Raw genomic sequence first — 11,874 nt, 5'->3', positions numbered from 1 at the left:
ATGCAATTGCCAATAATATTTACCATCAATGTCTCAGCAGATATGCTTAAGAATGTGTTCTCTTGTATGTCTAAGCAGATATGCTTAAGGGGACGTTTGGTAGAGTGTATAAGATCAATGCAAAAGATAGTGTATTAGTAATGCTTGTATTGTTTATGCTTGTATTAGTTATGCATGTATTATTTCTTATACATTGTTTGGTTTGATGTATAAGAAATAATACATCTTACATAATTTCTATAAAAGAAATGTTTGTTTACAAGTATACCCTTCTTTGATTTTGTACATTTTTTTGCAACAAATTTTTTTTGTCATCTCAAATATAATTAGTATTGTTGAACTAGTATATAGAGGTTTCGGATTAATTGCAAGACCTTCGTCTTTGCGCATGAAATATTATGTCAACGGATTAACATAGTCGAAACAAAAATAAAATATAAGACGTAAAATTAAGAAAGTCTCAATTTTTTTTAATCTTTTTAAAGACCTTCGAAGCAAAGCAAAAATATGTTACAATTATTTAAATCAATTATTCATTGTTGTAGATTAAAATGGTGGGAAAAAAATTGTGAAATGTTTTGAAAAGATTCACTATTACAAATTAAAATCGTAAAAAAAAAGGAATGGTGAAATATTTTGAGAGGAAAATTGAGGGGTATTAAGGCCATTTAATAAGTTAATGATGTATTAAAGATTTTGCATCTCTAATACATAGAAAATGGGTGGCATTAATAATACACATCTTAATACACAATAGAGTGTATAATTAATGCTTGCATTAGTTATACATTGACTAAAAATTATACCAAACAAGATATTCATAATACACATTAATTAATACATGCATTATTTTTGCCAATACACTCTACCAAACGATCCCTGAGAGTGTGTTCTCTTGTAAAGCATTTCACATCAAACAATGAGTAATAAACAACACAACAGGTCATAGGTCCAAGAGCTTTATTATCAAAGAACCGATAAAAGGGAATAGACCACGGATGGTATATATCGGTGGGAAATTTTTACAGTTTTTCGTCCATTGCGGAAAATTCTCCACTGCTGCCTTCCTGTCGGAATCTATGTCGTGTCTCAGTCGCAGTGTCGCAGTGTGGCTGATCATCCTCTCGGACCAGCTACTAATCATCGGCCATCACTGAGATCTGAGACCTCTTCTAGTATAAGGCCCAAGAAACCACAATGCAATCGTAAATTAACGTGCTGCTATTCATCAGGACAATTCTGCCTTCTGCGTGAAAAGTCGTTTAACCGAATTTTTATCTTCTTTATCCATCCACCCAAAAAGCCATAGTTTTCAAACTGATAGTCATCAGAACAGTAAATTAATTCACCTCCAATTCCCCTCTCCAACACCTCCTCCAGGCCAAGCACCAAATCACAAGCACAAAAACAAGCTCTTTCAAGAATTACTGTTACCAATATAAATTGCCTGCAGTCATAAACATCATACCACAAACACCATAGAGAAGGTGACAAGAATATTGTGTTGGGGAGTTAGATATTGCAATGATTCAGAGAGATTTTAGGTGTTGTAGGTGTATAAATATTGTGGAGGTTAAGGATATGCTGCTATTTGCAGGATGAGAAGGGAAAAAGATCGGGCAGACAAGATTTCAATGTATATTTGGAAGAACGCATGCAGGTAATGAAGGTTTGAAGTGGTTGATTGGGCTGTTTAATGTCCTATTTAGGACGGCTAAAATGCCAGAGGAATGGAAGTGGAGTACTTTGATTTTAGTGTACAAGAATAAGGGTAATATTTAGAATTGCAATAACTATAGAGATATCAAGCTGCTAAGCAACAATATGAAAGTCTATGAAAGGATGGTTCAAACAAGGATGTAGAAGAATGTGTGTATCTTAGAGAACTAATTTAAATTCATGTCGGGGAATTATGTACAGGAGTCATCCATCGTGTAAGGAGATTATTGATGCCATAATGGGACAAGAAAATGGACTCACACTATGGTATTCATTTACCTGGAAAAGACACACGGTGAGGTCCATAAAGAGATCTTTCAGATTTGCTTGGAGTGTATAGGTGTAGTATGACTTATATTAGGGCTATTAAGGATGTGTAACTTTATTTAGTTCTCATATCTTGAGAAGATTTAGTTGTTGTTACACTATGAAAACTTATTTTAACAAATGGACATTCATTTTGGCAAACCCTAATTTTTTAGGGTTTGGTGAACCATGGGCTTAAGTGTAAAAGAAAAAAATATTTTGGCATCCTTATGTATTTTTAAAATCTTTTGGAACCTCTTATGTATTTATTAAATACATATTTAACCCTACTATTTCATTAAATACAAAAAAAAAAAATTCTCTCATCTTCTCTCTCTTTACCAAAACTGCTTCTTCTTCCTTTCCACCATTTTCAATTTCGAGCTCGTGTAAATCAGCTCCAACTTCGATCTTCAACTTCAGGTAAGCTATATTATTGTTCTGGTTAATTTGTGCTCCATATTGATTGGGGGGTTTTCATTTTTTTTCGTACTCATTTGTGGCGGATGAAGTCGTTGGAGTTCAAATAAATTAATTTTTTTTAAAATGGGGCTTGATTTCAGTGAAAGTGGTTGTTTTTAGTTGGTATTTACTTATTTTTTACGGATAATTGGTGTGTATCGATTATCCTTTGCGATTGCATGTTGAAATTTCTTCACTAATTTCGTCGGAATGTGGCAAGATATGTGATTTTTGTTAAAATTTTTCTCCAATGTAAGGATGCTGTAGAAGCATGTTCATGTTGGGGATTTCTTCACTGCGTATTTGATAATTAGACTCGAAAAGTTGAATTTTTTTTAAAAAAATGGGGCTTGATTTTACTTATAATTTGTGTTTTTAAGTTGGTATTTGGTTTGTTTGTGCACTGTTTGTATTGAATTTTAACTTTCCTCGACGATTGTATTGAGATTTTTTGCCACTTTTTGTCGATTTGCGTGATAAAAATATGCTGTAAATTAAATTTTTTTGGCAACTGCTGCATTGAGTTGGTGGTGCAACTGCTGCCATGTTAATAGGCTGCTAGGTCAATTAGGTATTGTATCTGCTGTCAATTGAATTTTTTTTTTAAAAAATAAGGATTGATTTTACTTATAATTTGTGTTTTTAAGTTGGTATTTGATTTGTTTGTGCATTGTTCTCATTGGATTTTAACTTTCCTCGACGATTGCATTGAGTTTTTTTTGCGAATTTTTCTCGATTTACATGCTTAAAATCTGGGTTCCTTCCTATTTTTGTTCAATATAATGGTGATTTAGATGCATATTCTTGTGGGTGATGAGGTTGTTTTCGAAGAAACTTATTCTGCAAATTAGAATTTTTACTGCTGCAACTGCTGCCATGTTAATAGACTGCTAGGTTGATTAGGTATTGTAGTTGCTGTTATAGCTGAAAAATGGTAGTTTTTGTCCATTGATCATAACAAATGGCTAGAGGTAACAAACGCAAGGCTGCAGAAGGTGATAGGTCTGAGAGAAGAAAAAAATGAGCAGTCGATCAATTGGAGAATAGAAATTGCAGCGAGGAAGCAATTGAAGCTTCGGTTCGAGATGAGCCGGAGGAAATAGATCCTCTCGAAGCTAGGATAGACGAGGAAGAACTGATCTTGCCCCACTGTGCAAGGTTTGTTTCGGCTGAGAGGTACGACCTCGCCACAGTCCTGGATGATGTCGGATCATTTTCGGCTAAGATATCCGCTAGGTCCCATTTGAAAATGTTTAATGAATTCAAACAAGTCGTGGTTGTTCAACGTCTGAAGTCTAGGTTTAAGAATTCCTATTTTGGTGGTTTATGGGACCTGCCAGAACATATGAAGTTCAACGGACAGCTTGTCTATTATACACTTCTGCACTGAGTCGAACCGAACAACAAGCTGCATGAAATGTGGTTCAACATCAATGACAGGACTAGATGTTTTGGCCTAAAGGATTTGGCGCTAATCACTGTTTTAAATTATGGGCGTTATCCCCGTGATTCAAGATGTGTCGAAGCGATGGAGGAGGGTAAAGCTTTTTTCAAAAAGATAATGAAAAAGAGGAGTGTAAATGCAAAGAGATTGTTGAAGCTTATTAGAGGTGGGAGGCTGGACAAGGAGGACAAGCTCAAATGCTTCTTGGTTTAGTTCGTGCACTGCATATTGCTTGCACGGGACTTATCAAAAATCGTGGACGTAGACACCATCAAGATGGTGGATAACTTGGTATTCTTTGAGAAATACCCTTAGGGTAAGGAGTCATTTTCCTTGACTCTAGACTATCTAAAGAAGCGGATATACTTTAGCAGGCAGAAGAAGACATTTGAGACAAAGGGAGTTTCATTGTACGCTCTCTACGAATTTTCCTGGACATTTATGGTATTTGACTATAAACCATTGATGTAGTTTATTATATACTGTAATTCATCTATGGTGTCTATAATATACTTACTCTCAGTTTTATGTTTTTGTTTTTTCTTTTGATCACAAATTTGGATATACGAAGCCTTTTTCGTGCTCGGCAGGGGAAATGGTAAATCAACTGAAGACCCGCTTCCCATTCCCCGATTGCTCAGATGGCACACCTCAAAAAGCGATAAACTAATCGAAGGTGATCCATATTTGAACGATGGAGCACAAAGGTATGAAACATTTTTTCCGATGAATAATTTTACCAATATTGTCTTGCTAATAATTTTACCAATATTGTCTTGATAATCAATCACATTTGCCTATTTATCTGTAGAGAGTACACTCGTACCTTATCCCCACAGTCCGTGAAATGAAGCAGCACTACATGAAAAAGTTCAAAGCATTTACAGACGAACCGAAGGACGTATTTAGCGATGGCTTGAAGGCTTGTCTGGAGGGTGTGACTGTCATCACCTCATCGGAGGATGGTGAGGATGGGGATGATGACCGGAATTTGGGTGGGAATGTTGTTTCAAAGCATTCCACTTGGGGTGCGGGGACAAGTAAGCCGAGAGCATCGGGAAAAACATCGATGATTAAAAATCTGGAAGAGCGTGTGTTTAGGCTGGAGGAGTCGATCAAGGACATTGCTGATTTCATAAAACAAGAGAGGCTGAGGAGAGAAAAAAATGAGAGGAAAAAAAGAGAGATGAAGCTGAAGGTAATATCTGCTCTATATATTATAGAAAATGCATATTTTATAGGGAAAAGACATCGTTTCCACCCTAAACTATACCCGAAAAGTCGAAGCCACACCTAAACTATAAAAAAGTGAAACTATTTACACCCTAAATCTGGTGTGGAAATAAAATAAAATTAAAAAGAAAAAAAGGTGCGTCTAAAGCCAAAATTATTGTTTAAAACCCCCACCCTAGCACCCAGCCCCACACAAATTCTCTCTCCTTCAACCCCATTTTTAATTTTTTTTTATTTCTCTCTCAATCTTCTTTCTTCTTTATTTTTTTTTAATTCATAGCCACTGCTCCTTATGGTTGACGAAAATGATTTTTCCATAGTAATTTTTGTAGAGAAAAAGAGAAGTTGAATCGTTGAATCGTTGAATCGGCGTGTTGGAGTGAGAAGAAGGTTCACCGAACGCAGTTGAAGTATTGCTTTCTAAATTCAATTCATCTTGTTGATATACTTTCAAATTAATCTGTTCATGGGAGACGAAGTTCAATTCAATTTGGTGATACTTGTACTTTCAAAATTCTTTACTCATCTTGTTGAAAATCATTAAAATTAAAAAAAAAAGTCTATCAAAATTTTTTTTGGTGAGACTTGTAAAGATTGGAGAAAACTTATTGGAGAGAAGAAGAATATGACATTGAATTTGAATGAAGTTGTTGCTTGGGCGTACTGATTTTATATCAACAATGGAGGAAGAAGATGTCATTATGGTCATTGGGAAATTGAAGAAAAAGAAGAAGATGGTTTTGGATATTGAAGAAATTGAAGAAAAAGAAGAAGATGATGACATTGAATTTGAATGAAGTTGTTGCTTGGGTGTATTGATTTTATATCATCTTCCCGTTTAGAATATGATCCCGTTAGTTTATTTTTCTTTTTGATAATTGAAGAAAAAGAAGAAGATGGTTTTGGACATTGAAGAATTTATTGAAGAAAAAGAAGAAGAAGGAGGTTTTGGACATTGAAGAATACCTGCACTTCCATGGTTTTGGACATTGAATGAAAAAACATAATTATTTAAATACCACACCACATGCAAGTGGTGTAATTCCTGACAGGGTGTAAAAAGTATCACTTTTTTATAGTTAAAGTGTGAAATAGGTCACTAGTATAGTTTAGGTGTGGCTTAGACTTTTCGGGTATAGTTTAGGGTGGAAACGATGCTTTTCCCCTATTTTATATAATCCCTTTACTTATAATAATAGAATCTATATCATTCTTCATCAATCGATATCTTAATTTATTATAAACGGTAAATACTTGAAAATGCAGGTGTGCAAGTGCAAAGTTGGCATTCAGCGGCGAGAGCTGGCCGCGGTGACAACGGCATCAAAGAAGGCCTCCTTGAGATAGCAGCTTTGGAACATGCCTCCATCAATGCTGATGAGGTGATGATCCCTGAGATTGCAGCTGTTGTAGTGAAGGAAAATCTGGATAAAGGCGATGAAAAGAAAGAAGAAGAAAAAAATGAAGAAGTTGTTTGTGAAGAAGAAAACAAAGCTGATGGATCAGCTGGTGTGGAGAAGGAGGATCATGACGAAGGCGGACAGGATGAAGATGATAAAAATGAAAAAAATGATTGTGAAGAAGAAAATAATGAAGGAGGTGGAGAGAAAACAGAAGAGAAGAATGCACAAAAAGTAGAGAAAGAACAACATAAAGAAAAAGAAAAAAGTGATGCACCAGAAAAAGAAGGCATCACAGAGAAGGATAACGAGAATGAATTTCCAAACTTAGATGAATTTCTTAATGAAGTTAGTCAGGAAATCGACAAGATGATGGTGGAAATCGAAAATGTTGAATCTTTAGACAATTATTAAATTTTTATTTGTGGCTGATGATTATTTTTATTTGACTAGTTAATGTTAATTTCTAACTTTCAGCTTGGGATGCGTAGAACTGAACAATTTTGTTTTCTAAACTGCGTTTATAGTTTATGATAAACATTTTTCATTTTATAAAATCAACGTATCATTGCTTTTACATGAATTGTCATCATTGATTATAGACTCTGATTAAAAGGTAAAGCATATATAGTAGAGCGATGTGTAGTCGATGAATGAAAAAGCTAAACCATTTATAATATAAGTAACAAGTAGTCGATTAATAAAATATTCAGAATACATTCAATCCCACTACACCCCATTACACCTTTCCAAAAAGATAAAACTAATAGTAACCATAGACCATAAATTTCATGCCTTTTTTTTTTCTTCAGTCATAGCCAACTTATGCTTAAGTTGATCCCTCTCAATTTTGATATCTTTCAACAATCCCTTTAAGTGATCAATCTTGTATTCCGATTCTCTATATAATGTCGTTAGAAGATCCCTATTTTCTTCGGAATCCCTAAGCCTTTTAAACATTTCAAACTTTGCAATGCCTTGAAATTTTGACACCTCAAAATCGGAGGAAATCCACTTGAAATAAGAGCATCCATCATTATCCTAAAATAACGAGGATAAATTAGTAAATTGAATTATGAGATGAACACAAATAAATTTTTATTTAAACAAAAACAAGTCTTTACAACCGCAAAACTGTAGAATTTTCGCCCCGGATTTTTGTCGATGCATGATATTTTTAACACAACAGGATTACCACAACGACAAATATAAGAACTTTTGGAAGTTTGAAATGACTGGGACATTGTTATTGTTGATGCAAAACTTGAAGTTCATGAATAAATGAACATGAAGGAGTCCAAAAGGGTCCCTTTAATTAATATAGTAAATCTATCAAAATCTGACCGTTAGAAAATTCTACCCGTTAGAATTGTACTGTTGGAGAAAATTTAAATGGATTATCTTTTACTTCAAAGGTTCTCTAACGAATGTATATGTCATCTATTATCGACTGGGTGACTTACGACTTATATACTGATGTCAGTGTTGATTATCTTGTGCATTAGAATATTATCGATTAAGACTACAATTGATTATAGACCTTTTATACTGTCTATGATCAACTTGCTGAATATATGGACGGCTTAAAATAATGGAAAAAAAGGAGAAATTAAATAAAATAAAATTAGAGTATGTCAATTAACACCATTAAAATATTGTAAAGAAAATTTGATGCATCAATTGTGACTCCCAATCACTTTTAGACGTGATCGTGTTATCTTAGACACGGCGTAATCGTAGATCATTGAGATGACATAAAAAGGAGAAGAAATAAAATAAAATAAAATAAATAAAATAAAATAAATATTAATCATCCAAGCACTAATGAACGACCACTTATCATGACAAGAGATTAGACTTGTGTGATGACCATAAGGATAGGTGGTGGTTGTTACATGTGAGTGTTCAATGGACAAGTAGTGTATGAGAACAAGGAGTCCTTCTCAACGGAGATGCTTGTTCTAGGTAATTGGTTGTTACTACCATTGCCCTCCCCTATACCCATTTGATCGAGTGTCCAATTGATTTGTAATCTTATATTATGATATTTAGTCATTTTACATTGCATGAGTGATGTTAATTTATTTTATTTTATTCTATTTCTCCCTCTTTTTAATCTCACATCCTTTGAAAATAGACTTCTTTGGTCGATACATGACTAATAATAAAGTCTGATATAGATAAAGCTATTTATCTATAATATACTCAAGATATTATAACAAGTCTATTTTCAAAAGAGGTATGATTAAAAAAAGGGAAAAATAAAATAAAATAAACTAAATTAACATCACTCAAGTAATGTAAAATGACTAAATAACATAATATAAGATTACAAATCAATTGGACACTCGATCAAATGAGTATAGGGGAGGACAATGGTAGTAATAACCAATACCTAGAACAAGTGTCGTTGTTGAGAAGGACTCCTTGTTCTCATACACTACTTGTCCATTGAACACACAAGTAACAACCACCACTCATCCTTATGGTCATCACACAAGTCTAATCTCTTGTCATGATAAGTGGTCGTTCATTAGTGCTTGGATGATTAATATTTATTTTATTTTATTTTATTTCTTCTTTTTTTATGTCATCTCAATGATCTACGACTACGTTGTGTCTAAGATAACACTTGATCACGTCTAAAAGTGATTGGGAATCACAATTGATGCATCAAAATTTCTTTACAATGTTTTAATGGTGTTAATTGACATACTCTAATTTTATTTTATTTAATTTCTTCTTTTTTTTCATTATTTTAAGCCGTCATTATATTCAGTAAGTTGATCATAGACTATATGAGTAGTCAATAATAGACTCGTTTATAAGTCGATAATCTCTCAATATACAGGATCATGAACACTGATTTCATTTTATAATTCACCTGTGACACAGTCGATTATAGAATGTGTATTTGCCGTAGTCAATTGCTTATTCCTACTGTACTCAGAGTGTAAATAAAGTTTACAAATCTTAAAACAGAGACTACTGAAGAAACACTAACAAATCACTATAGATAAAGAGAACATCATGAATACAGAAACTTGAAACTTGTTTATAGATATATAAATGTTCATTGCATCTATATTTACAATTTTGGAGAAAAAATTCCAAACAAAAATTCAAAAATGAAGCTTTCATTTACATAATTCTACCATGAAAGCTTCATTAAGCAATGAACAACAAACCAAACAAAAAAAACAACACTACACTAGGGGGACGAACGGGGGTGATGAGTTCACGGGGGTTCAGGTTGAGCCTCTCGGCTATGGCCCGAAGAAAAAGAGCCATCCGGGGAAGCTCTCTATCCAGCCATCGTTAATCGGCAGCAAGACCCTCGAAAAGGAAATCCAGGTCACTCCGAATCCTTAGCAACTCTATGTTGTTTATTGTTGACATTCTTTGCAATGGTCGTAGTGGGTGCGTCCTCCTAGCCATCTTCTTCTCCCTTAAGTCTTTTTTCTTCTGAAATTGTGTTCAAAATCGATCATGGTCTATTTAAATAGACCAAACCATGAGAAAATTGACCAATAGAAGCTTTACACGTGTTGATTGAAGGGGAGAAGGCGTGTGAGAATAAGAAATGAAAAGTCGTGGCGGTTATGGCAGTCGAGGCATTTAAAATCCTGCCGTTTTTTGAAGTGTAATAATTACATTGAAAGGTTCAGTGTATGAGGAATAGGGTTTCTGTAATAGACTACATGACTGATCGATGATAGACTATGTATTTTACACTATACCCCCTAGACAATGCATCGATGTATTATATATTTTGAGTCTAGTCTATGTGTAATGTGTATAGTCGATTTCAGAACTTGAAAAGACAGTTTTTGAATTGCCATCCATTCCAATGCGTCGTAATTATTTCTAATTCAAAATTGTATGAAGAAAAGGGTTTGTTCAATAGACAATCAGGTAGGTTTATTATACACTACGTACTGAACATTTACTTAGTAGACCAAACACTGATATATTATATATTATGAGTCTTGTCGATTATTTAAGTCTAGAATCTATTTAGTATGTAGTATATAATATATGAATAGGAATCGATAATGCACAACAAAAAAAGTTGACTTTAACTACAGTTCAGTGGTTTTCAAAATAGAATACACATTACATACTGTCCAGTGCATTTGAACAAACAAAAACATTCAATACAATGCCAATCATGTTATCCTACGTTAAGGTTGCATGTTGTTCTCTTATTTCCCGGCCTTTTGCACTTGGAGAACTTGTTTCTTTTCTTGTACCTCAAAGGCTCCAACACACCCTTAACACGTTTCACCTTTCTCCGTTCGAGTTTAGGATTGAAGCCGGGTGGAAGAACTTGCATTTCAAGATACTCTCGCGCCACACTCCACTTCGACTCACGTGGTACTGCACAAATAGGTTCCAAGTATGCAAGGAGGTATGATTATTTCGAATATATTTGCGAAGAGTAGTTGTAAATGCTAGTGTCGTATTCGTCCATATGCTTCAAACGCAACACTGCCATTGCATGAGCGCATGATAATTTCACCAAGTCGTACTTTTTGCAAGAACATGACTGTCTCAAAAGATTAACTTTTGCGGAACGACCATAGCCAAGCATGGTGAATTCGTCGGTGCTTCTATTTATGTTGTTCACATATAATTTGTTCCCCTCAGTCATGTTTTTCCTCAAGATCGTCTCGGCTATGGGAACGAAGGTTGTCTTTGAATTGTTCACCTCCTCATACCTCTTCCTAAATATTTCTCCAAATCTATGTGCAATTGAATTGAAAATGACCGCCACTGGATACTCTCTTTCGTCTTGCAACATTGAGTAGAGCAACTCGGCGATATTTGAGGTCATGACGTTGAATCGATTACCTGGAAAGTGAGCCCAGCTCCACTTTTCAAATCCTACTTCATGCTAGAGGCAAGTTGCTGCGCTGGGGCATCTTTCTTTAAGGGTGTTGAAGTAGTCATTAAATTCTTCCAACGTGTACGCCTTGGACGCATGGTAGTACAAATAGAGAGAATCCGAACAATGGTGATTTATTCAAAGATTTTCACCGAGATGCCCCATACAAACATCATGATGCGCAAGTGGATAATGCCTTGCAAGGCCGTTGGCTATGCTTACGTGTCCGTCAGAGATAATGCACAGCTCTGGTTCGTCGACGACAAAGGCCTTAGGCTTTTCGAAGAAGAAGCCCCATGACGCATCGTTCTTCTTATCCAGCACACAATACTCTAAGGGATAGATATGATTCTGCGTATCTTGAGCGACAGCGGACAGTAGCACGCCCTCATACTTGCCGGACAAATGCGTGGCATCAACAG

General features: G+C 34.9%; 1 protein-coding gene across 1 annotated transcript; it reads right to left on the bottom strand.

The window, feature by feature from the left end:
* Nucleotides 1-10,738: 10,738 nt before the first annotated feature.
* Nucleotides 10,739-11,401, bottom strand: LOC124887860. Its single transcript, XM_047397780.1, has 2 exons — nt 11,050-11,401; nt 10,739-10,944 (listed from the first exon to the last, which is right to left on the bottom strand). Exons 1-2 carry the CDS (start codon nt 11,399-11,401, stop codon nt 10,739-10,741), a joined length of 558 nt encoding a protein of 185 aa, XP_047253736.1.
* Nucleotides 11,402-11,874: the final 473 nt, after the last annotated feature.

The sequence above is a fragment of the Capsicum annuum genome, chromosome 10 (assembly GCF_002878395.1).
Source record: "Capsicum annuum cultivar UCD-10X-F1 chromosome 10, UCD10Xv1.1, whole genome shotgun sequence".
Classification (NCBI taxonomy): Eukaryota; Viridiplantae; Streptophyta; class Magnoliopsida; order Solanales; family Solanaceae; genus Capsicum; species Capsicum annuum.
This window is presented reverse-complemented; position numbering and strand designations above follow the sequence as displayed.

Coding starts and splice junctions, on each gene's coding strand:
- LOC124887860 (XM_047397780.1), bottom strand. CDS start 11,401: ATGACCTCAAATATCGCCGAGTTGCTCTACTCAATGTTGCAAGACGAA. Junction 10,945..11,049: donor TCATGCAATGGCAGTGTTGC/GTTTGAAGCATA, acceptor CTATTTGTGCAG/TACCACGTGAGTCGAAGTGG.